The 24,671-nt window shown below is 38.8% G+C and overlaps 2 protein-coding genes across 2 annotated transcripts; one reads left to right on the top strand and one right to left on the bottom strand.

Moving 5' to 3' along the window:
- Positions 1–1,444: 1,444 nt before the first annotated feature.
- Positions 1,445–5,750, bottom strand: rpl7 (ribosomal protein L7). The gene is made up of 7 exons (NM_001297468.1): positions 5,718–5,750; positions 5,146–5,245; positions 4,886–5,052; positions 3,432–3,569; positions 2,400–2,509; positions 1,690–1,905; positions 1,445–1,476 (listed from the first exon to the last, which is right to left on the bottom strand). Exons 1-6 carry the CDS (start codon positions 5,729–5,731, stop codon positions 1,697–1,699), a joined length of 738 nt encoding a protein of 245 aa, NP_001284397.1. The 5' UTR covers positions 5,732–5,750; the 3' UTR covers positions 1,445–1,476; positions 1,690–1,696.
- A 2,082-nt stretch (positions 5,751–7,832) lies between these two features.
- rdh10a (retinol dehydrogenase 10a) lies at positions 7,833–23,020 on the top strand. The gene is made up of 7 exons (XM_008396382.2): positions 7,833–8,390; positions 8,468–8,767; positions 9,547–9,782; positions 18,492–18,590; positions 19,601–19,746; positions 20,501–20,632; positions 20,723–23,020. Exons 2-7 carry the CDS (start codon positions 8,482–8,484, stop codon positions 20,844–20,846), a joined length of 1,023 nt encoding a protein of 340 aa, XP_008394604.1. The 5' UTR covers positions 7,833–8,390; positions 8,468–8,481; the 3' UTR covers positions 20,847–23,020.
- Positions 23,021–24,671: the final 1,651 nt, after the last annotated feature.

Genomic DNA, 24,671 nt, shown 5'->3' with positions numbered 1-24,671 from the left:
GGGGGACCAACAGTGACATCACGGTGTAAACATGCTAGTCAATTTTTTTGACAAATCATAAGCCGTAAGGATTTATCTAATCAGTTTCCGAGACATACAATTGCTGATTATGCTTGTATTTAATTGCATTTGACGAAAATATGACAGCTTACCCTTTACTTATCAAGCTGCTCACTAACGTGTTCTCGTTCTGGTTACCTAAAAAAAAGAAAAGATGCTCATGAAAGCTCGCTTAGCCTATATTTGGTGCATTTTGTTGAACACGATGACTCACTGTTAAGAGGCAACACTAAAGGGAACTTCCTTATCTGACTTGGCCTTAACGCGGTACGTCCTCCAATCCCGAAATTACTGTACGTTGGGTGTCCAGGAGCAGGGCGGCCATACCTCAAACCTTCTTCTGATATGAAAACTTTGGCGGTAGGCATTTGGTAGGTCATCATGTTGGACTCTACCGCGGGTATTACCTTATGGTTAATAATTATATCTCTACATAATAAAAGGTTCGTTGATTCCAGCTATCCCTGAGCAGATGCTAAGCTGTAGCCCGCTGTAGTAAAAGCTCACTGCGTCACTATAGAAACACACATCAATCGCTCCGCAGCGGCTTTATTTCACACACGCGAGGTGGATGGGATATTTATAGCACGGACTTAATCATACAAAAAAAATGATTAAATCTGGGTATTTTTTTAACAACCAAGTCATTTATATCTATTACTAAGTGAGGTTGAAAAAAAAACTGGGATGTTTTGGATTACATAATTTAAAAAACCTTTTTTTTTTTTTTTTTACAAGCGGAACTACTTCAGTTCCAAGTCAATGTATTAATTTCGGGATGTTTGATTTTTTTCGTAACGTTCATTTCCAATATAGTTTAAAAGATACGTAAAACTGTATTTGAAGTCACCTATATTTTTAATATTAAAGTCTATTAGCAATTCTAAGACTTGTTAAAGTATGGATTTTTGGACCACCTAATACTGGATATTATTTTTTAAGGAATGGCAGTAGTTTCCTGCAAGTTTTAGTCAGTTTATTGAAATTTCTAAAATGCATCTCAGACCTATTATAGGTTGCTATGGCCAACTGCAGTTAAAAACTACAATTGTTGTGGACCAATTAATTTTATTTTTGAAAAAATTGTATTCGTTACTCTGCAATCCTGTGAAATCGATGTCCCAGCTGTTTTTTATTTAAATTAGATTAAATCCATCAGCAGTTCTAAATCAAATATGTTCAAATTTAGATTTTTGGGAACTTAAATATGGAACCTCAAAGTATATTTGGTTAATGGAAAACAATATTCCTTAAAAACGAAAACCCATGACAAGCTTTGGAAGACTGGTAAAGTCCTTGAACAGAACTTCCAAAAATGGTACGTCACCATACAGCAAAGCAAGGCAATGACACAGATGTGAACGAGACAGTTTTTTTAAACATGTTTTTATTGTATATTTTGAGTCCTTAGAAAACCTGAAGAAAAAAAAAGAGAAAAAACAGCATTAGAGAGCAAACTCCAGGTAATGAACATAAGCAGTATTGCAGTAATTGCAAAGACGTGGTTTCAGACATGGTTGGCTTATTAACAACTGATTTTCACCATAGTCGATAAGACGGGGAAAAAAGATTATGCATCATTGACCACAGCTGTTTTTAAAGATTTGTAACGGCAATCCTAAAACTTACCATAAACTTAGTTCATCCTTCGGATCAGCCTGTTGATCTGGTCCTCCCTGTTTCCAGCGTCACCTCCCTCCACAAAGTGTGTGGTTTTCTTGTTCATACCACCACGTGGCGATGACAGCTTGAAAGGCCACAGGAAGTTGTTGGCCATCTTGAAGTTCTTGCCAACTGTGTAGATCTCGTGAATAAGGTCCTCAATGCAGATGATGCCATATTTGCCTGTAGGATAAAATACATTTTTCACAGCTACTCATTTCACTGAAAATACAGCAATTTTAAATACAAACTGTGGGTCTTTTTCAGTTTTATATATTGAAAAGCAACAGATTCTTCAACTCTTTTTTTTTTTCTGTTGTATGAAACAAAATCAAGTTTTCTCAAGTTGTATCAGTATTTCAAAATCTCAGATTTAGGACTTCGGATTCAAAATAAGACCAAAGACAAAAATATGTACAAATATGTAGTTGTGAAATAAAACCATAACAAGCTTCCTAAATAAATAAAACTGGCAAGTGGTTTCAGATACAACTGGCTAAATTTGTTGGGGTTTTTTCACCAAAGTCGATAAGACGGGGAAAAAAGTGTACATCATTAACCACATTATGCGCCAGGATAACGTAAAAATCAGAAATGAGATTGTGAAGAGACATAGGATAGATAGAAAAGAATAAATGGCAAAAAATGTCAAGTTGTGCGAGGGAAGAGATGCTTACCAAGGGGCCTTTCTATCAGAGCGTTGTCTGTGAGGGCAATACGCATCTTCTTCACTTTGCCATGGCCACGTTTGTAGATGAGCTCACGCACAGACTTCAGGTTGGGGTATCTGAGTATGATCAGAAAACAGTTATAAAAGTCATGAACATAATTTCAAACAGCATTGAAAATTTTACACACTCTATTTAAATATGTTGCTGACGTTTAACTTAAGCTTAAACCTTTTAACAAGAGCCCAGTTGCCTTCTAACAACACAAGTTCTTAGAAGTATTTAAAGAAGATGCTTTTCTAACCCAATAAACAGTTCCCAACCCGGGTCCTCCAGCTCCAATTCCCTACATGTTTCAGATGATTTCCAGTTTCAACAGGTTTACAGCACTCTACTATGACCTGTTCATTTGAGATGAGGCTGACGCAGAACATTACTAAAAAATTCAAGACAGTGGGCCATGAGAAGTAGGGCTGCGAATCACCTAAACGACTCCAAATCTAGTTAAAAGTACTATGGTACATATATATATATATATATATATATATATGTGTGTGTGCCATAGTACTTATATACTTAAGTCTTAACTACAATTTAAACTGAATAATTGATGTGGGCCCCCCCCAAGGATTACAGATGTCTAAGGGAGCGGTTCAGATCAGTGGAGAAAATTATGATTCTCATTTCTGAGCAGTCAAGGCATTTGATCCCACTGTCCACATACATACTTTATAACAAAATTTTTATCGAAGGTTTTACATTTCCTTTAGATCACTTTATGGATTTTTAAAGTCCAAACCTTGGCTTATTAAATCCAAAATGCTTCACAATGCTAACAAAAACACCAAACCAGTAACTGGGAGTTAAGGCAATCAGAATGGCTTGGGATGTGGTTTCAGACAAAACTGGCTTAGTTTCAGCAAGTATTCACCATGGTCGATATGATGGGGAAAAAAGTTCAGCATCATTAACCACATCCCAAATTTTTTAACCTATATTAAAAATATATATATCTATATTTTAACACTTTAATACTCTTACCCCCAAGCAATATAAGGCTCTGCAATCCTAAGCATGTTGATAGAAGCCTTGTTCAGCTTGACAAACACACCGTTGAAGATCTGGCGCAGACGGAGCAGCTGCAGAACCTTGCGGACCTTTGGTGGGACACCGTTGATACTAAAAACACAACAATAATAATTAGTCTCAGGGCCACGCCAACATTTAACTGTCAAATAGCAGTAGTGATAGTGGTTTCAGAAGGATATTGGCTAGTGAAACTAATCTTTCACCATTGTCGATAAGTCGGGGAAAGAATGTTCATCATTAACCACTTAGTTTTACATGGATTGCTTCTTTAAACACAAGACGTTTGGTGCTGCTCAATACATTTTAACCATCTTAGCTTGCTAGTGAAGGTTGCCTAATGCCTAGGAAATAAATTATTTCCCTAAACACTTAATAATTTATCTAATCATGGCATGATTGGGAGACTATATACAAAAGTTTAAAAATTATTACAGAGCAATTGAGATTATTTTTTTTTTTGTTTGATTTTCAGGGAGGTCAACAGCTCTGAAACTGTCATTGGAACACAACTCTAAACCTAAAGAAATAACATTTGACATGAACAAATCAACCCGAGGTTATTAATAATCACTATATTGCTCTGTCTGACCGGCCCCAGAAATAATACAAGGAAATGTATCATATTCCCCCTTTTTGACTTCCAGATGTGCATTTTTCAGCCCACATCTAAAGTACAAAAGTTCACTATCAGTTTATGCCTGCTTTAGCTAAAGAGGTGAATATTGAACTCACAAAACCAGATGCAGAAAGAGAAATGAAAAAGTGGACTGGTAGAAAGCTAAATAATCTAATGATGGGACAGACTGACAAATACGTCACTATGCACACTTAACTAAGATATTAAGAAAAAGTAACAGTGCAGGAAGAAACAAAAGTTCATATGACTTGTATAAAGCTTCTGCCGATGGCTGAACTAATGGTTAGATTACTGGATGGCTCAGCTGATCAATGATATTGATATGTCTGAGGGAGCAGATGAAGATATTTTTTTACATGAAACCAGAAAAGCACCCAATTAGGTTACCTTTAAAGTTTACTTTTAGAAATATCTGTGAAAACCTAAATATGACAGTTCCTGGGATTGAGAATATTTTTTTAAATGCCAATTATTTCTTCTTTTTTTTTTCTATTTCCATACTTATCCAGACCAGAAAAATACATTTAAGACAATAAGAGTCCTATACATCAGTCCTAATCTCACCCCTAAACTTGCACAACTAAATTGAAACTGATACAGTACAGAGTATAAAAATGAAATGAAACACAGTGGCAAGTCTTCAATATATAGATATTGGACTGGCTTTGAGCAAGAACTGACCATGAACCAAAACAAACACAAAGAGAACAATTATTGCAACTCCAGCATTCCATGTTAAAGTCAGAACATAACCATAGAAGCACCTTACCCTCTGATCCTGATAACAAAGGCCAGTTTGGGCTCAGGTGGCACATAGTAGTTCCCCACTTTGCGAGCCATACGAGACATGCGGATCTCACGCCTGTACATCTGCCTGTACTCCTTGTGGTACTTTTCAGCCCTCTTGTAGATCAGCTTCCTGGTCACCTTCCGGGCCTGAGATGAATAGTGATATGCTTAAAACGGTCCATAAAGCTACTTTCAGCCTTCAGAAAGCATAGACTACGTGAAGCAGTAGATCAAATTTACCTTCTTCTCCACCAGTAGCTTCTTGACACGCATGGCCTTCATGGCGGCGTAGGCCTTTCGCCTTTTTAAAAGGCTCTCAGGGACCGACGGAACCTTTTTTCTGTCGGGACATAATAACATTATTGTCGATAAAGGAGCACCATGTTCAGATTGTCCAACATAGCAACAGCTAGTACGTTAAACGAAAGCACATCATTTACAGTGCTGTAGTGCTAGCTAGTTAGCCTAGTTCTTTACCGGCTTCCATCAAAATTCATATACTGACAACAAATGACTAGAAAAGAAGTGTTGCTACATATATGTACTAAATTTCCAAATTTCCCTCATTATTAAAAAAGAAACGAACATTTGAGTGTTCAGAGACGAAATAGGTAGCCATGTTGAGCACTGCTCTGCCAAAACTATCTGCATAAAGTAACCATAAAAACAAAAGTTAAAAGCCAGATTCTCCAACAATACTTCAATAGTTTAATTGTACAATCGCTAAATTGCTCAAATAAGCAATTAAATATGGAGTTACAATCATATAATGACTGGATGTGCTTAGATTTTAAAACAGAGGAACCACTCACTCTGCGTCCGCCATTGCGATCACCGAGAAAGAGAAATCCTCATCTGCGCATGTGCCGGATAAAAGATTGTCAGGGTGCCCACTTGGGTGCCTGACTAAAACAAGTTTAAATTACGTTTTTATTACTATTGTTCTATGTCTGGGGTAATTTTATTTCAGTCTGGTTTTATAGTTGTTTATAGTTATTACTCTGACCTTCTGAAAAGTTATTTTTTATAAGATATTTACTGTTTGCTATGAATTATGTTTTGGGGGGCAGGTTTTTACCTGAATAAATGAAATATTATTTGATGACATTTGATGATATCTATAATAAGTTTATGTTTTTTTATATACCATCTTATGTATTACATGTTATAAACAAATTACGCTCATGTATTGGCTCAGATCAAATTATTTTATTAATGTTGATCTAGTAAAGTTAGCACAGCATTGCAAAACCAAAGTTTACTCGTATACAACTCTTTTAAAAGTTTATCAGTGAAAAGAAACACACTTTTGACCCAACTCTGCAGTAAACCCATAGTTGGACCAGCAGAGGGCACCAACATCTAATTTACAAAAGATTAATACACGTCTTCAGATTTTCAACAAGACGAGTTGCCCTGACAGCCACAGCAAAATGACATTGTAAAGTATGTAACATAATAATAATAATAATAATAATAATAATAATAATAATAATAATAATAATAATAATAATAATAATAATAAGTCTATTATTATAGATTTTGCAAGGGATTTGGGGAATATTCTACTATTAGGTTGAGTGTCCATAAAATGAGGCACATTTCAAATCATTTGTCAAAACAATTGCTCTTTTAAATAACCATAATTTAATCAGGCATTTCATGTACATTATAAAGGGTTAGATTTTATTTCCCCATGCTTCTGTAAAGTCACAAAGAAATTGTTTAATTCAAATTCAAATCTATTACAGAGATATGAAAACCCTTAGAAGTGTAACTTCTCCCATAATATTGTATATCAGTGGTTGATTAATCAGTAAGCATTCCTGTTTCTGTTTTGTTTTGCACTGTACTCTTCTATAGACGATTGATGAAGGAATTTAATTTTCAATTGTTAGCTGTCAGTTAGTTACCCTCCTTACAGGGAGACTGGACATCTGATAGGTCTATAGAGGTTGCACAACACTGAAATGATGTAAGCAAGAAAAAGAGGTGTCCTTGTGTCCTTGTTACACATGAGGAAATGTACCTTAATTACTCCCTCATTCAACCCCACCCCCATCTGAGACATAATATATTTAGTTCCATTATCTGAGCTTTAAAGGTTTTTAGTGTGTTTGTAGCTGTTTTTAAGTAAGGGACACTTCTCACCATTTTCACCATAACTGGCCAGTGTGTGTGATCGGTAAAGATTGATATTAGATGTTTTACATCCTCAGAGCAATCTAAAGGCCAAGCAGAAACTAGAATTGTTTTTCTTATGCTGCATTGTGTCACAAACGAAGACTTTTTTTTTTTCTTTTACCTATTTCAAGTCTTTATGGAGCTTTAAATATTAGGGTCCTCAGAAAGACAGACGTTTCTGACCAACCCCAAACACCAAATTCAATACAAGTGTCTTACTAGCAAGACAAGTGTCTTAGCTGTCAGCTAGTAAGCTAGCTGCCAGCTAACTTACTAGTTTAGCATTAGCGCTCTTGCTAGCTGCATTTAAATTCTTGTTTCATCCCAGAAACTATGAGTCTTATGACAATTTGAAACATTTTTAAAGTGGATATATTCAGGTCAAGTACAACCAGTATAAACATGTCATTACTGTTTTTTATTGGACCCCACAAACAGTGAAAAAGCAAAATTAATCTGTGACAGAACCAATTACTTTCACTTTAATATTGGCCAAATCGTTTAGTTGCTAATGTTGTCAAACATAACCATGAATGAACGTTTACAAACAAATGTGCTCATTTCAATTTTATTAAAAAAAAAAAAAAATTAATATTTAAGACCAACCCTCCAAAATTCTGTTTGTTAGTGTAGCCGTAGTTGAAGGGAAAAAGGTTTACTCACAACCTTGCTATTAACTTTAATTCCTTTTGGAAACGGGGAACAAACCAGGAGAGACAAATACTTCAATATTTACTTAGTATTTTAACTAGCAAATTTACTCGCAGTATAGTCTACAAAATGCTCTAATTTGCCTAACTAAACAGAACAGAAATACTGACTAGGTACCTCGAGATCGGTCATTTATTTTTAAGTGGTGGGGGATTCGCACATATTTTTGTCCAATTATTTGCCTTGCATCATGCTGAGTGTGGTGTAGATAGCTGGCACTTCAGTTTGTCAGGCTCCCACTCCTATTGGGTCTGGCGTTGGATGGGTGGACTGAATAAATAGCGAGTGAGATGCGGATCAGAATGACATGAGATGTGGTGGAGCAGCAGCAGCAGCAGCAGCAGCAGCAGAGAGGGTAGGAGACAATCTATAGTAGCTGCTCGTTAGCCACCGCAGATCAGCGTTCAACAGGCAACCGGATTCTTAACTGAACTCTCTCCTTTTTTCTTCTTCTTGTTCTTTTTTTATTTTTTTAAATTTATTTTACCTCTTATAATCTGAGCTCTTGCGTGCGCTCCTACACCACTTTCCTCTGTCAGCGCTCTGATCCAAGTTTTGTCGGTGAAACCCTATCCCTCTGCTGCTAACAGGTTGGAACAATTCAGTACATTTTTTTATTTTATTTTTTTTTTGCGCGTCTTAATATCGCTTTATCTGAAATTCATAGAAAGCACGGCCAAGATGATGATGATCATCGCGGAGTTCTTCGTGGTTATCTTGAAGGTGCTCTGGGCGTTTGTGACAGCCGGGGCCAGATGGGTCGTGCGACCCAAGGAGAAGAGCGTGGCGGGACAGGTGTGCGTGATCACCGGGGCTGGGAGCGGCCTCGGGCGGCTGTTCGCCAAGGAGTTCGCCCGGCGACGAGCGGTCCTGGTCCTGTGGGACATAAACAGCCAGAGCAATGAGGAAACGGCAGAGATGGTACGGCAGATATACCACGAAACGGAGACTCCTATCGCAAAAGATGGTAAGTCAACCCTTTGAAGGACTTTTGAAGGATGTTTAAAAAAATAAAAAATACCACTGTTTCTTTTTTTTTTTTTTTGATACAGAGATTAACGAATTTTTTACTCTATCTCAGATTTATAGTCAAGTCTTAACTGAGTGTCAGCGTAACCAGGAGATTGACCAATCAATCAACTAGAGATCGGAAGCAACCGATTTTTTTCCTCGATTGCGCTCGGACATTGAACAGCAGTCAAATACTAGAAAATCTGAAAAGAAACACATTTTTCTTTTGCACCATATTTTCGAGTTTCAGGTTCTATTTGAGCAGTTTTAGGAAAGGAGAAATATCAGTCAGACAGAGATGGACTCAGAGGATTTTTTTTTATTTTTATGATTGACTAATCAGTTTTCAGCAGGTGAAATGCTTAAAATCTTAAATTTTATTTAACTTGTACAAAAAAGAAACACTTACTTAAAAACGTGGATGGTGATAATCTTTGGTATTCTCAAATTTTTCTGTTGGATTCAAAATACTATTGCGACTAGTACTTCTATAACAACTGCAGCACTCATTTCCTTTTTAATGTGTTATAGTCCTTAGAGGAAAAAAATTGTATCATTCAGTCAGGGAAAAAAACCCAAATCAGTACATCTCTGACTAAAGCATGATTTGTTGTGAGTATTTTAATAAAATAGTTTGCATGTGGACAACATATTCATTCTCCTACAGTCACATCATTTACCTTCTGCGCCGTACTTAAACCTCCATTCATAATTTCTCCGTTCTCCATTCTGCAGGACCTGTTGGAGGAGTGGAGGAGGTCCCTGCCTTTCAGCCTCAGGTCTACACGTACGTGTGTGATGTGGGCAAGCGCGAGAGTGTGTATTCCACGGCAGAGAAGGTGCGGCGAGAGGTGGGAGAGGTGGACATACTGATCAACAACGCCGGCGTGGTCTCAGGCCACCACCTGCTGGAGTGCCCGGACGAGCTGATCGAGCGCACCATGGTGGTCAACTGTCACGCACACTTCTGGGTGAGCTTCTCCTGATCATGTCGTCATGGTTTGTTTTTGTTTGTTTGGGGCCTTGCGCTGTGATGAACCATATAAAACAGTGTCACGAGCAACGTGACGCCAGGTTTTTTCCCACGCCAGCTCCCATGCTTCCTTCAGAATTTCTTATCCCACCTCTTGGTGTCCAAGTCAAAAATCAAAGATAGTGTCTAAATCCCTCGTTGAGTGAGAAAGTGAAAGTATCTGACCATAAATAGCCATCTTTCGTTTTACTTTTTAGCTAAAGTTCTGCCACAGGAAAGTCACAAGGTTTCTCTTTGATGAAAATTCCCCGGTATTTGGTGCTGATTCCTGTGGTATGGAAGGTCTTCCTTTATCCTTGTGTGATGGAAGGAGGAATCTGCATAAGCCTTGTATCAGTTCAGCACATTTTGTTGGCAGGTGGTGATTTGATGGGGATCTGTATCAGATTTTCTTTTGGCTCCCCTCCCGGGAGCCTTCCTCTGCCGTTTTATCTCCAGCGAAACATTTTGTTCACTTAAATGTGTTTCACTTCAAATAAACATGAGCTGCAGCATAGAACGGAAAAGGAACGGGGAATAGGGAATAGGGAAGGTCAAAAGTGCCACAGTGTGTTCTAACTAAGTAATTATTTCTTAATTTCAGAATTAAAACACATGAATTCTTTTTATTCACGTAAATGTATTTGCAATGTTTACGACATATAGATTTATGTCATAATCTAATGATTTATTTTATTTATTGAATTATGGGCACTTTCAAACAATTTGAGGGTCTGTCGTTGGGCGAGGCAAACATGTAGTGAACCCTCCTGTGGTCTTAACGCGATGCTCAGGAGGAGGCAAATATCATGGTCAAGCAGCCAGGAAATGGCGAGATTTTCCCGTCAGACCGTCAGTTTCTGAAATCACACACACACACACACACACACACACACACACACACACACACACACACACACACACACACACAAAAACCTTTGTAAAAGCGCACGCAGTGAGACCGAACCGGACCGCACACAGAGTAAAAAAGTTATGGGGTCCAAATGACCCCATCTCTTAATAGAGCGGCAGGGCTAAAGACGATTGGTTTCACAATGACTTACAGTACAGATTAACCAATCAGATGTTAGAGTCTGCTTAATGAGTCAGTGCGAAGCTGTGGAATATTTCATGGCAAATGAACTGAGATAGTAAATAAATGCAAAAAAAAAAAAAAAAGTCAGAAGTTTATGATTAATATATTTTTTTTATCTTACTGTTTATGTTTAATTATTTAATATAGATTAAATTAAACAAACTATAAATTTATTTATTCATGTATTTATTTTACAGATTCATTTCCACTTAAATTCTAAAAATAATTGTGCATTTATTAAACTACTACTACTACTATATTTGAGCCTCCACAGGATACAGCCTCCCACTGTGATTAGAAAATTCATGTGAGGGGAAGCCTTTCTGGAAAAAAATATTAGATGGATGGGGCTCCATAATGAAAATGAATTTTATCACTTAGCTGCAGCAGCCAGCTCTGCTTGGCAGCTGTCGTGCCTGTGCATAATTAGTTGTCTTTTTATTTAATCTTTTTTTTTTTTTTTTTCCAGTTTCACTCCACAGTAATGTCTCTCTCACCCAGAGGTAGAGTTGTCGTAGCACTTCTCACTTTACATAGGAGAGGCAGGGCTCGCACTTTTTGTTTTTGCGGCTGCAGGTTGTTTTTATATTGTGACGATTTCTGAGGGACGCAATGACAAAACAACAGTTTGAAGTTCGCTAATTGAGCATGAAAATCTCTTGTGTTGTCAAACAGGTTGTGTATTTCCTCCCTAATAGTTTCTCTATTCATGCTCCTCTCTGCTGGCTCTCCTCGTGTTCTTTTACATCCAGGATTTGGAGTCGGGATCCAGTGGTTGGGTGGCAGATTTGGGGATTCCTAATAGAGAGCTGTGCTTGTGTATCTCCAGTATTCTATGGAGAGCGTGCGTTCTTTAGAGGTGGGGTGGAGACGAGGGAGGCTGAAGGGAGGAGGAGACGGGGCAGATGAAAGAAGGATTTAATGAATGGCGACAGCCAGAATGGAGGATGTGGTTCATTAACGACACAAGCTGGATGAATAGAGCTTAGACTAACAGAGACCTGACCACTATCCTCTCACAAACACTGTTTCTCACTACATGCAGGTGGTACCTTTTTGTTCCATGTTTTAGATTTCTTTTTTCTTCTGGTGATATGTTGTTAGACGGGGTAACTTCTCCTTTTATGACTCAGCAGGCAAACTTTAGCTTAAGGCTACTATTATTTTCATTCATATGCAAGGAAGTACTGTAGATATTCAAAATGCAACTTACAAAGACTGCACTAAACTGACAGTAGCTCAAAACGGCATTACAAACAACAAATACATAAGAAAACATAAAAGTTAATTAGAAATGTAAACAATGAAATGATGATACTATTGGCAAAGTTCAATCCTCAATGAAATCATCCATCTAAACACTTACATCCAGGTGTTTGAGCATGAGCAATATTTTAAAAGTTTAACCTAACTCAGATGCATATGGGTTTTTTTAAAGTTGATTGCAAGAGTCAGTGGTTTACACTATAGTCCCTCAGATAAAGCAGGTCATTCAATGCTAAATACAAAATACAGTGATAAGCCAGAGATCTGGAGTTTGTGTTTAAGTTAAATGCAGACTGCCTTAAGAGCAGATGATAACTGTGGACAGGTATCCATACAAATTACATCCCAACAACAAGGTAAAAACGCGAACAAAGCAGTTTTGTGTCCCTTAAAAGAAAGATGAGACATAGCTCTGAAGAAGATACCAAGTTTTAAGGGATAATTAATAAAGACTCTTACAAATATTACTTGTAATCCAATTCATGAAGAGAAGAGATCGAAAATTAAAAGAGTCAGTGAAGAGCTGTTAAAGTTTTTTTTTTAAACTTATGTTTAATATTCAAAACAAAAAATACCAAAAGACTGTTACAGATGGAAGTCCACCTCATTAAATCACACTATCCTCAGCAAATAAATGGAAACAAGCATTTAAAAGTCTTTAAGATGATTGATTTATTAATAACAGCAGTCCCAGAACAATTTTTGTGGAACACCTCTTCACACAAACAAAGATGTCCCATGCTAACTGTTTGCAAAGAAATAATTGAGGAAGTGATCAGACTTGGTCCAAATCAGACAAAATCTCAAAGAAAAAAAATCAAAATGTTGTAACTCAAGTCATCTTAATGTTTTGGGAAAGTCTCTTGTTGCTCAGAAAAAAAGCACTGTTGCTCTTCAGAAACAGCTCAAATTTGTCAAGCAAACAAAGCTTTCCACGCACTTGATTAGCATAACTGTATGAGAGAGAAGTCTAGAGAACTCCTGCAGCAACAGTTTCTGATCTGCTCGAGTTCTCATTTGTTGGACACCGCAACAGGAATGAGGCAATGACTGAGATTGGAGCAGGAAACGGATGGTAATCGTAGCGTGGTTGTCTGCCAAAGCAGCCGAACCCAGACCCCGTACTCCATACTCCATCTCTCCTCCTTCCAGGGGCCTCTCTGACTCCTCCCAAGCTGATTTCAAGGCATTGGGTGCAGCTGGAAGGGAGTCACAGAGGCCAGCGCCGTTCTTCCGGCTTTGCCACACACACAAACTATGATTCAGTCCCTTTCTTCTCTTGAGATTTCTCTGTTTTTATGAGGCATGCATTTCTCTGATGCTTTTATTAGTCCAGCTGACCACTTGTGATGTTGACCACTTACTTCTGAGTCACAATGGCACAAGGGACGCACAGTCATTTGGCAAGAGAGACACCAGAGTTGTTCATGTTTGAAGCTTTGCACTTATCTAGTGGAATGACACGAAAGGAAATTAGCGTCAGCATCTTGAGCTAGTTATCCAACAGGTGGTCTTGTGAATGACAAACACTCGCTCCCCCCTTCCCACTCGTGGAGATCCCACTTGTCTTGTGCAACGGCGTGACATGGCGGGAAAAGAACCTGGTGCCATCCCATGCATAGGCTAGGCGAGAGGGTAATGGTAAGCTGCTGCTGACCCACTTTATCTGACAATTGGTTTCTTGTCTGTGGATCAGCTTGACAAGATGCCAGGCGACAGGAGCCAAGTTCCGCAGGCAGCATTCCTTCTGTAGGCAGAGAAAGGAGGCAGCCAGGCAGAAGGGTCCTACTTGACTAGTTTTATAAGGGCCCCTCCTCCGGCCTAGTGCACCTGTATGTCTTCACGAGGCTACTTATCACTCCTCCCTTTTCCAGGTACCTGTTCTTGCCTCTAAAACTAATGACTCCTTCACCCATCAATCTTTCCTTTTAATTAAATGTCTGATATGATACCCGGAGATGCCCACAGGCCAAAAAGTTGTCCAAGAAAGAGCCAAGAGTTTTTGCCTTACTTCTTTACTTTGTTAAAAGTCTCAGTGATTGGGAAATAGTTGAGTCAAGTTAAAACAAATGAATGATATTATAAAAATACTGGGTTGTATTTTTAAATGATATTTTATGTATAAGATAGTGAGGTGTGTCTCATTAAACACTTGGTTTGAAAGCATAGTGACGCCCTTTCCGTAAAATACACAATATTGAAATTCAAATGGAATTCAAAATTGAGTTCCATTTGAAATTAAAGTCCTAAAAATAAAGTCCTAGAAATGTTAATCAACATTATTGTTTCCTTTATATTGCTCAGTTTGTCCCATTAGAATTGAAGGTTCTCTTTTGCTTGGGACACCAGTCAAAGATAGCAGCAATGCAGTAAATATAGATTAGTAAACCAAACACAAACAGTTAAACACTTGCATACATCAAGACCTCACTTAAGTTTTAACCAGACCTTTAAATTTATTCATAGAAGTATTGCAGAATAAGTTCAGTTTAAAGACTTTTCCAGGCATAAAATGTTGAAAAACCAAAAGCTCCCTTTCCAAGTTTGGTTACCTCTCTACACTTAAAGCACCATTTTACGTGTAAGTTGAGTTAGACTACTGGTTTCCTTGTTTCCTTCTTTAAACACATACTTTAAAAGAAATTTTAGGCTACAAGCTTGTAAAGTTGCATAGAGCAGACAATGATAAATGAGAAAATCCCAGTTAGTATTAAATCTCAGTGCCTCGTGACATACTGAGAGATAGCCAACGCATTTACATCCAGTTCATCTCTATATTCAGTGACAGTCTAAAGGTTCAATCTGGCAGCAAGAAATGTTATACTTAGTATCAAATAAGCCTAAGAAGAGTTTCAATTTTTTCACAAGATAACGAACGTACTCCCTAAATGACGAGTCATCAAGTCAAAATGTTAAATATTGGAAAGTTAACACCAACTATTTGGTAACTATCTTTTTCTCTGCCGGCGCCAAACTTGCATTTAATACAAGTTATAGATTACAGAGCTGTTCTTGTGTACATGTTGAATATACTCAAACAAGTTCGAAGAAGAAGGTGCAGAGAAGTAAATTACAGTACAACTGAATAATATACAGTACATGGAAAAAAAAAGTCAGCATAAAAATCAGAGATTTGAACTTTTTGTAGACTTGCAAAAATTCTGCAGTAGAACCATCAATCTTAATAATTTAGATTCTACCTGTAATGTAATTTGGAAACCATCCAATATTTTGCTTAGACAAACCATTGTGTGCAAGATATTTGATTAAAGCTAAAAGAGAGTGAAAACAAAGCTTTCTGATTTTGTTTTGTTATTGATGCCCTTCACAGCAATGTGTCTTTATGACTGAAACCTTTGTTAAGTCTATTTTTGTAAAAATAAATAAATAAATAAAAAATTTAAATCTCCCTGAAAGGAGAGTAAATTTGGTCAGCAAATTGAAAAAAAAAATCAATTTAGCAAGTCTTCTGCTTCAACCTACATTACTATGTAGGTATGTTCTGGAGACACAGAGTACTCAATAACACCAATTGCAACCCGTCAATGTTCCTTCCATGTGAATAAATTGGTTCCTGTTGTGCAACCACTTGGGTTAAGATTTAAGCAACCGTCAGCAGATGCTGACTATTTAGCCTGGTCCCTCCAATAAGAACAACCTTCATCAATCTTCCCATATGGTCACTAAAATCAACCCAACCCATTCCATTTCCTCGTTCTGTAGTGGTATCAGTCAAGCTCTGGTGCTCAGAAAGATTTGTACTCCCTCCCATTCATTCTCTCATCCAGGGAGAAGTCAACCCAATTAAATGGCCATCTGGTCCAATGCAAAGGCCAATATTTTGTTCATATTCCTGTTGGTCAGGCGTTAGCACTAATGCAGCCTGACACCCCAGCTGCAAGAAGCTTTGTGTGGCTTAAATGCTCCAGGGGGCACCCACCAATTAGGAGGGGGTGCAGCGGGCAGGGCACCCCACTTGGGCCAAGGAGGCCCGGCTGTGTCAGCGGGTAATTTAGCGGAACAAGAGAGCGTTGAGACCCAATTACGGCGGCTCTGATGTAAGACACGAGACTCTGGTTGCCTTCACACATTTTGTGTCAGAGAGGTCAGTGGGGGTCATACCCACATGCCAGAGCTGCCATGAGAAGCAGGACATCCCGGCAGGGTGGGAGAGAGATGGGATGGTTGGTCACGCTCAGGCCCGTCCTCAGCTTGGGGGAGCAAACTTTTCCTCCACCAGTTCCAGGTAAAAAGACCACTCAGCAAATCTGTCCAGCTGAAATCTGCAAAACTGGCTTGAACTGTGTAGCATAGTGCCAGGTCAAGTCATTCCCTGCTGTCAAAAGTTGCTTTGGGAGTGGGAACTTTTGGCTCAACTCAGGTATGGGCATATCTCGAGGTAATTCTTCATTTGCACGCAACTCTCTCCCTCTGCTGCCATTCTGGCTCGTAGAGTCCTTTCTCAGCGTTTGCCCGGATCTCGCATTCTCTGAGTTACCTCTCTTTGGGCCCCATCATTTGATGAGTTGAATATTGCACCGACCTTAAAATTTATGTCCTGGAAAACTGCAGATGTCTGGATCCGTTTCAGATCAGTTATACCTGACTAAAAAAATTAACTCAAACAATGAGGTCATTTTTATTTCTTACAACAGCCTCTCTGTGCAGGTTTCATCTCACTAAACAAGCAGTGTTGCAGAAGTGAGACTTCTGCAACACAGAAGTCTCACTAAGGATTACGTTAAACGTCAGTAGGTCCAATACAGTTAATCTCTGGGTGCAGTTTTAATGAGGCGTTTTCCTCCCTGCTCTGGTGGATCCAGGGCTGTACTACCTGGTACCAGGCTCTCACTGGCTCCGTGCTCCCCTTCTGTAAATGTTTATTAAGAAGCATGGATCATTTCTCTGGCAAGGGGTTCAGATCATAAAACTGTTGCCTTTCATTTATTTCATCACAAATTATTTGAATACAAGTAATTTAGGTGTACAATTTTCCAAACATCATATTTTCTGGAAAATTAGTAAGAGCCTTTCCATAATCTATCCTGTCCTTCGTTCCTTCCTTCATTGATTCCTTCGTTCATTCCTTCCTTCCTTCCTTTCATCCACATTCTTTCTTTGCTACCTTTCCTCAATCCATTTTGTCATTTAGTCCTTTGACCTTTCTTTACTTGTCTTTATATTCTTGACTTACCTTCATTCCATAATCATTCTTTCCTTTAGTCCTTACTTCTACTTCCTCACATCAGCCTGACCTCTGTGAAAAACAGCGAACAACAGTGAAACCAAAGTAAACCTCGTATTCTTCTACTAAAAAGGATCCAAAAAATAAACTCAGAATATTGAAGCTCTGTCTGGAAAATTGTGAATTTTGACATATAAATTGTGCAAGAACTTGTTTCTGTAATGTCACAGTATAAGCGGTAAACGTCTGTTTCACAGGTGAGGGGAGGCGGACGTTTCTGTTTACATCTCACTCTAAGCACTGCAGGCTACATGTATTCTTCACTGTGCTAGCATGTATTTCACCTATATCATTTATTTGCTCAGTCACCAACAAAAGGCTTCTTGCAGACCTCCCAGTGGGAGAGTGATTGGTCAGTTAACGTCATTGTCATTATATGTCACACCTGCTGATTGGCTCACGCTGTGTGCAGAGGCGCTCTAAAGCCGGCAGCAGACGGGCAGAGCCAGCCGTAGACCCCTCACCGCCATCGGACCAGCCGGTGGAACTAGTCCGCCTTTCACGGGACGTTGCGGTTTTTAAACTCTTTCATCCCTGAGCTGGACTCGCTCATCTGAGGAGCTGTTCCACTGAGTGTCGCTCGGGCGGTGATGGTGGTGGTGATGGTGGTGGTGGCGGTGGTGGGGCGGGTGTAGGTAGAAGAGAGGCTGAACTGAGCTGCTACAGGTGCTGAGTGAGCGGAGGCCTGGTCTGGTGTTGTCACCAAGTCTTTAGAGAAAGGCTCAACGAAAGGCATCAGATCTGTGTGGGAAAAGGAGACTTTGCTGCAGCACTCGCATCACTCTCTTTGACATCCTTCTTCTCTTTTACATGAGCTTCATAAGGATAAAAGTTTTAAAAATCTTTAAATGTTGTACCTCCCTGCCCCCCTCCCCACCTCTCTCTGTTATGAATTCTCATTCTGATGCTTCTTTCTGCATCACCATGGAGAAGCAAGAGAAACTGAGTGGGGGGAAGGCAGAGAGGATCAAAGAGTGTTGGCACAGACAAACTTCGCAAGTGAACTAACCTCTCTGTTTTTTTTCCTCCTTGCCCTTCTGTCTCCTCTGTCCTTCCTCCAGACCACCAAGGCGTTTCTCCCCAAGATGCTGGAGCTGAATCACGGTCACATTGTGACTGTTGCCAGCTCCCTCGGTTTATTCAGCACAGCTGGAGTTGAGGTTAGTATCATACACAGAAACACATACACATCCTCGTCGTTCCCACCGTCTGCGAGCGGGCTTTTCTCCTCGGCCGCCGGCGTGCCAGCTAGCATGCTGAGAGCGAGGAGGTTAGGCCCCATCTCTCTAGTTGTTCCCCCACCCGTTAAATTAAGCAACACAGATGAGCATTCGGGAGTCTCGTATAGATTCTTCTATCTGCAGCAGCGGGGGCGTCGGGGGCCCCCAGTGGGCACTGGCCCCGGGGCCAGAATGAGCTGACAGCTCCCCGTGGGACAGAGACATCTTCATCACCGCTTTGTGGACTACTTGCTCCTCATTTAGTATTCAGCTCACAACCTTTTCCGATTGATATGGTTTTTCTTACTATAGTTTTTTTATTTTTTATTATTATTCTAATTCATTCTAAAATATTTCAAAGGGGGGTTGTTTATCTCCATAACCCGAGAGAGCAAAACAGTATCCTCCTCAAATTTTTATTTATTTATTTTAAATGATAGTTTTCTTATTTATTCCTGCAACAAAAAACTCCGTAAGGACAGCTACTTTGAATTCTCTCTTCATTTAAGGATGCATTTTTAAAAATATAATAATGTTTTAGATTAACACTGTGTTGCACTTTCAGTTTGCTGTAAAAATGATGTTAATTTCTTAAATGTGACCTCAGATGTGCACATTAATATTTTTTTGGGAGTCTATGACTGTACTGTGAGCTTCCTGTGTTTATTGTCAGGCATATATTTACCCTCCTTTATTTATTTAGTCTGTTTTTTTTCAAAGATTATTTCCACAGTGTACCACATCAAAACCTTCCTGCCCAGCAGAGCAGCATACTAATGTGCTCGAGAAGAATGCTAATGAAACCATAGAAAAGCAGTTAGGCTCCCTCAGGTTTTCTTTGTGGCTGTATCATTACCATCTAGGAGAAACCCATGAGCCCACTGGGGCATGTTTGACAATGTTTTTTTTTTGTTAACGGGTCGAATCTGTTTTTTTTCTATTCTGCTCAGGACTACTGCGCCAGCAAGTTCGGTGCCATCGGGTTTCACGAGTCCCTGAGCCACGAGATTAAAGCCTCAGAGAAGGACGGGATCAACATGACCCTGGTGTGCCCTTACCTGGTCAACACGGGAATGTTCAAAGGTTGCAGGATAAGGTGAGCCAGAACACGAACCAGCGAGCATATCCACTTCTGTGCACTTCTTTTTTCTTTTTTTTCTTTTTTGTTTTTTTTCCTTCTCGCACCTGGGTTGAGTTTTTATTTTCTGAAAAAGTGTGTTCGGAACAACATTCGAACATCAAAGCAGGCGTTGAGGGTTTGTTGGGAGAATTACGGCACAGTGATTTCTGTTTCATAAGTCAACACTTTGTGTAAACAAGGAGGGGTGCTCTTTTTGTCTCCCAGGGTAAAAACCTCAAGACCAGGTGCACCTGGTCTCTGTCCCCCCCCCGCTCCGTCCCCCTACAATAACCGCTGCTGTGACGGTCTTCACTTTGTCTGATGGTTATTGTCTGCAGGTGGCTCTACCGTCAGCTAACCCACCACCCCCCACAACTATTTAGGCCTAATCAGTGTCATTCCATTAATAATAACAATCATACTCAGAGTTAGTGAAGACAGATCACCATCTGACTCCGATTGGGATTTGAAGTTATAGAGCAACCTAAAGTAGCACATTATTTTGAATCTGAAGGAAAATTATACTTAATGGATCTTTGATTCCGCCCCCATTACCTTTATGCCCCAATAAGAAAGCTATTATTGAAAAAAAGTAATTGGGTTGCTAGTGGAAGACCAACTTTGGAAGTGGGTCTTCCAAAGTTAAAACCCAAGCCACGAAATGGCTTTTCAAAAATCAAAATTTGATTGAACAGCGTGGTTAACAATAACTACTCCTTACTCAAACCAGGAAGGAGATCGAGCCTTTTCTGCCTCCCCTGTCGCCGGACTTCTGTGTGAAGCAAGCCATGAGAGCCATCCTCACAGATCAGCCAATGGTCTGCACGCCTCGCATCATCTACATGGTTAACTTTATGAAAAGGTAAGAAACTCTCTCAATGCTCCACTACCTCTAAGTGAAACAAAATAGGGATCCTTGAGTTTTAATCCTAACTCTATCCTGTTCCCACAGCATCCTGCCCTTTGAGGCCATCGTGTGCATGTACCGGTTCCTCGGTGCCGACAAATGCATGTACCCTTTCCTAGCTCAGAGGAAGGAGGCGATGAACAACAATGAAGCAAAGAACGGGATCTAAGGAGAAGTGTTTACAACCGGGGCATTCATGCAGTTTTGTGACAAATGGTTTGCCACCACCTTCCCAATTTCTTATTTTTTGTGTGTATTTTCTCACACTTCAGTGTTTCAAAACATCACGACAATTTAAATATTAGTCAAAGTAAGGTGATATCCCGCTACACCTAATAACTGGTTGGGCCAACCTTGCCAGCAACAACTAAAATCAAACATTTGTGATAAGTCATGAGTCTTATGAGGAATTTTTGGCCTCTTCATATTTGCAGAATTGTTGTAATTCAACCAGATTGGAGGGTTTTTGAGCACCATGTTTCACTGTTGATCTGATAAGCAGTTACTTTTATGCCAGATGTAATGGGACACACACCGTCCAAAGAGTTAAACTTTTTGTCCTGTCAGTCCACGGAATATTTTTCCAAAAGTCTTAAGGGATCATCAAGATGTGTTCTGGAAAAATCGAGGCAAACTTTCCTCTGCCAAGCAAGCCATTTTTGCCAAGTCTCATAGGCATAACCTTTGAACTTAACTGAGGCAAGTGAGACCTGCAATCACTTTTTTCCTCAAAGTATATGCAAGTTTGAATTTTTTTTTGTTTGTTTTTCGTTTAATAATGAATGTCTTCATTTAAAAACTGCATTTTGTGTTTACTTGCGTTAAATTTAACATTTAAACTGGACTGATGTTCTGAAACATTTAAGTGTCAAACAAATAAGAAATCAGGAAGGGGGCGGACACTTTTTCACACCGCTGTACCTGCAAGCATATGGAAACAACCACTGAAGACGAAAGATGGGGGAGGGTGAAAAAAAAAGAAAAAAGACTGAATCTAGACTGGTGCACTTGCATTGAGCAAATGCAAAGATTTACCATATTGTTCCTCTGGAACAAAAAAGCTGCGTACTACACAAAGGAATCATTTGAGTTTTTTTGTTTTCATAGAAATCAACATCTATATACCATCACTAGTTTTGAAATCATACAAAAAAAAAGGTATCCAGTAATTAACTTTTTACATAATGTAGTCACCAGCCTTATCTAGTGTCATTGTGGAAATATACAGTATGTTACTGTACAAACAGTAATCTTTTTTTTTTCACTTATTTTATTTTTTGTAGACATGCACTGTAAGTTCTAATTTTTATGATGTAAATTCAGATTTGCTTTTCCCCACACTGCCAGTGATCTTTGTGCAGATTTAACACAATGCTTCAAGCTAGCCAGCATTTTCTTATTCAGAGGCTTTTTTTTTTTCAGTCCAGTTTACACAGCATTGATTCACGCTGGTGTGCATTTTATTATTGTTTATTTTTTGCCATGTACCATCTTTCTTTTTTTTGCCTAAATATGTAATTTTTAGAGACATGTAGCATAGTTTGACTTTTTAAATGCATTCCAAATGGGACTCAGTGGCCAAGTTATTGATAACCTTTTTTTGGACTTTCCTGTTTCACGAGTCTCTGTCATTGCTGTTCTGATAAATCTCTTTAATGGAACGTGAGTAAAACAAAACAAAACAAAACAAAAAAAAAATCACTGTCCTGGGTTGAATTAGCATGTGACTGATAGCAGAATGTATTGTTTAAAGAGAACCCGAGAGAACAGGCCTTTACATATATACATATTTCTTTCCATTTGTGTCCATTTTAAGGTGTTGTTCATATTGTAAGTTTATGTTTTTGAACAATATTGCTAAAAAACTAACTCCAGTTGAAGTTACTGTCCTGACACTGAGTGGTTGAGGGAACTGTAATAATGTTGTTGTTTTTTTTTTAATTCCCCCACATCCACCAAAAAAGAAAATAAATGTAAAATTGTCTCTGACATTCTTCTGACCAGTTAAAGTGAAATGTATGTTTAAATGTTGTTAACCTTCGCCCAAATGAGTGTTCCCACCACATTTGATGTATGACTATTTTATATACTTTATATATATATATATATATTTTTGTTTTGAATGTTAAATACAATACATTCCAACAGGCATCATTCCCTCAGTCACAGCGATGAGCCTAAATTCTCTACCTCTTAATTTTTGCCTTTTTATTTTGTTTGACAGTATAACATAAGCCTCTTTTTTGTAATATTCTAAAACAAATGCTCCGTTGTCAAGCAAATGTGGTTCCAATGTTTAGTGTCTCTACCTAACTTAAATTAATAAAATGATTTAGATTATTAGCAGTGTTTTTGTGTTGCTTGTGAAGACATCTCACAGAAACGGCAGCTTTTAGTCAGATGTTTCGTTCCTGCCTTCTGGTGCGATTAGTCATCACGGTGCTGAAACAAAACTGTTACTCAGCAGATAAGATGTCTGTGACGCCACAGTTAGCTATATCCCGCGATTTGCAGAGGAGAGTGACAAGAAAGGGGATCTTCCAAACGACTGAAACTGCTTTGGAGCAGTTCTCATTGTCAGGATCACACCCTTCCAGCCCTTTTCTTCTCCCTGCAACAACTCTTTTGACCGGTATCGGTGTCACTGTTCTCCCACATTGTACCACCCACTGAGTCAGACAGCATTGATATATGGGTGTTGGCTTAAGAAGGCTATATATGCAGCCATTGTCAAAATTAAATACACCCACTTTTTATTCTAAGCCTTTACGTTCAGCAGCTTTTCTACTTGAAACAGCTATTGCGGTTAGGGACATGGGCAGCCATAATACTCAGCTAGGCTGTTATTTACACATGGCTCAACACCTTCTAAGGGGTCCAAAAGATAATTTTGCACCCCTTAGATATCATTACATATCGATACACCACTAGCAGGCTGAACAGTGAATGCAAGGCCGGATGGATTAATGCTATCGATTTAACTCAGATACTACCAGCTGAAATCAAGTTTTTCCAATCTGTTGTCTAATTTTGGTTGGTAAGCCTGTTAGTATTATCTCCAAGTTATACCTACTACTACTGAAAAAAAGAAATCAACTGTCTTAAACAATGATCTCCAAATAGTTTGGAAACCCTACTACACACGATCTTAGGTAAAAACAACTTGTTACTACTGCTGTCTTTTAGAGTTAGCATTGTTTCATTAACCACCCGAACTCTCAACTTCTAAAGAAGGTGTTAATATGGAGACGCTCACATATGCTGATGATTATTTGATATATTTTTGTATCTGATCGAATCACCCAACTTAAGCTGTTATATTATCTTTCATTATATCTAGATTTTGAACATCCTACAATGAAAGTAAGTAAAAAATTATAAACGCACTTATTTTTGCATGTGTAAGTGTTGTGAAATGTGTACATATGTGAACTATATGCACATATAAAAATATTGTAAAAAAAACTAATGTAAAGGTATGCGGTGCAACTGTTAACAAAGTACGATGCAAAACGCTGTGACCTTCAGAAAGGTTGGCAAAGGGTGACAGTTAATGTAGAATAGAGAACATGAATGAATGTCCTCGGCTGCCTAACAGCAAACAAAAACACCAATCCATGCCAATACCTCTGTAAAAACCTATGTCGGTTTGCCTGATGAGCCACCTGGCAGCAGAACAATGAAATTCCAACTATTTCTATTGCAGCTGTTATGTAGCTGACCTTTTACTTCCCTAGAGAAAAACAAGAAGAAAGAATAATTTCCTAATTGGTGTCAGCAAAGATGTCATGAGCTAGTTTTTAGCTCACATGCTCAAACTGCTGAGTTGTTTGTACAGCCCTGGAGTTGCTTTTCAGATATTAGCTATGAGAAGTATGGAATTATTTTAAACAACTTAAAGGAATACTTATTTGTATTTGTATTTTTTAGTAAGGTTTCATTAAAGAGTGAATTAAGTAGTGAACAACCTGTCAGGATTTAATCTTCCTATCTG

This window comes from Poecilia reticulata, linkage group LG20, assembly GCF_000633615.1.
Source record: "Poecilia reticulata strain Guanapo linkage group LG20, Guppy_female_1.0+MT, whole genome shotgun sequence".
NCBI lineage: Eukaryota > Metazoa > Chordata > Actinopteri > Cyprinodontiformes > Poeciliidae > Poecilia > Poecilia reticulata.
This window is presented reverse-complemented; position numbering and strand designations above follow the sequence as displayed.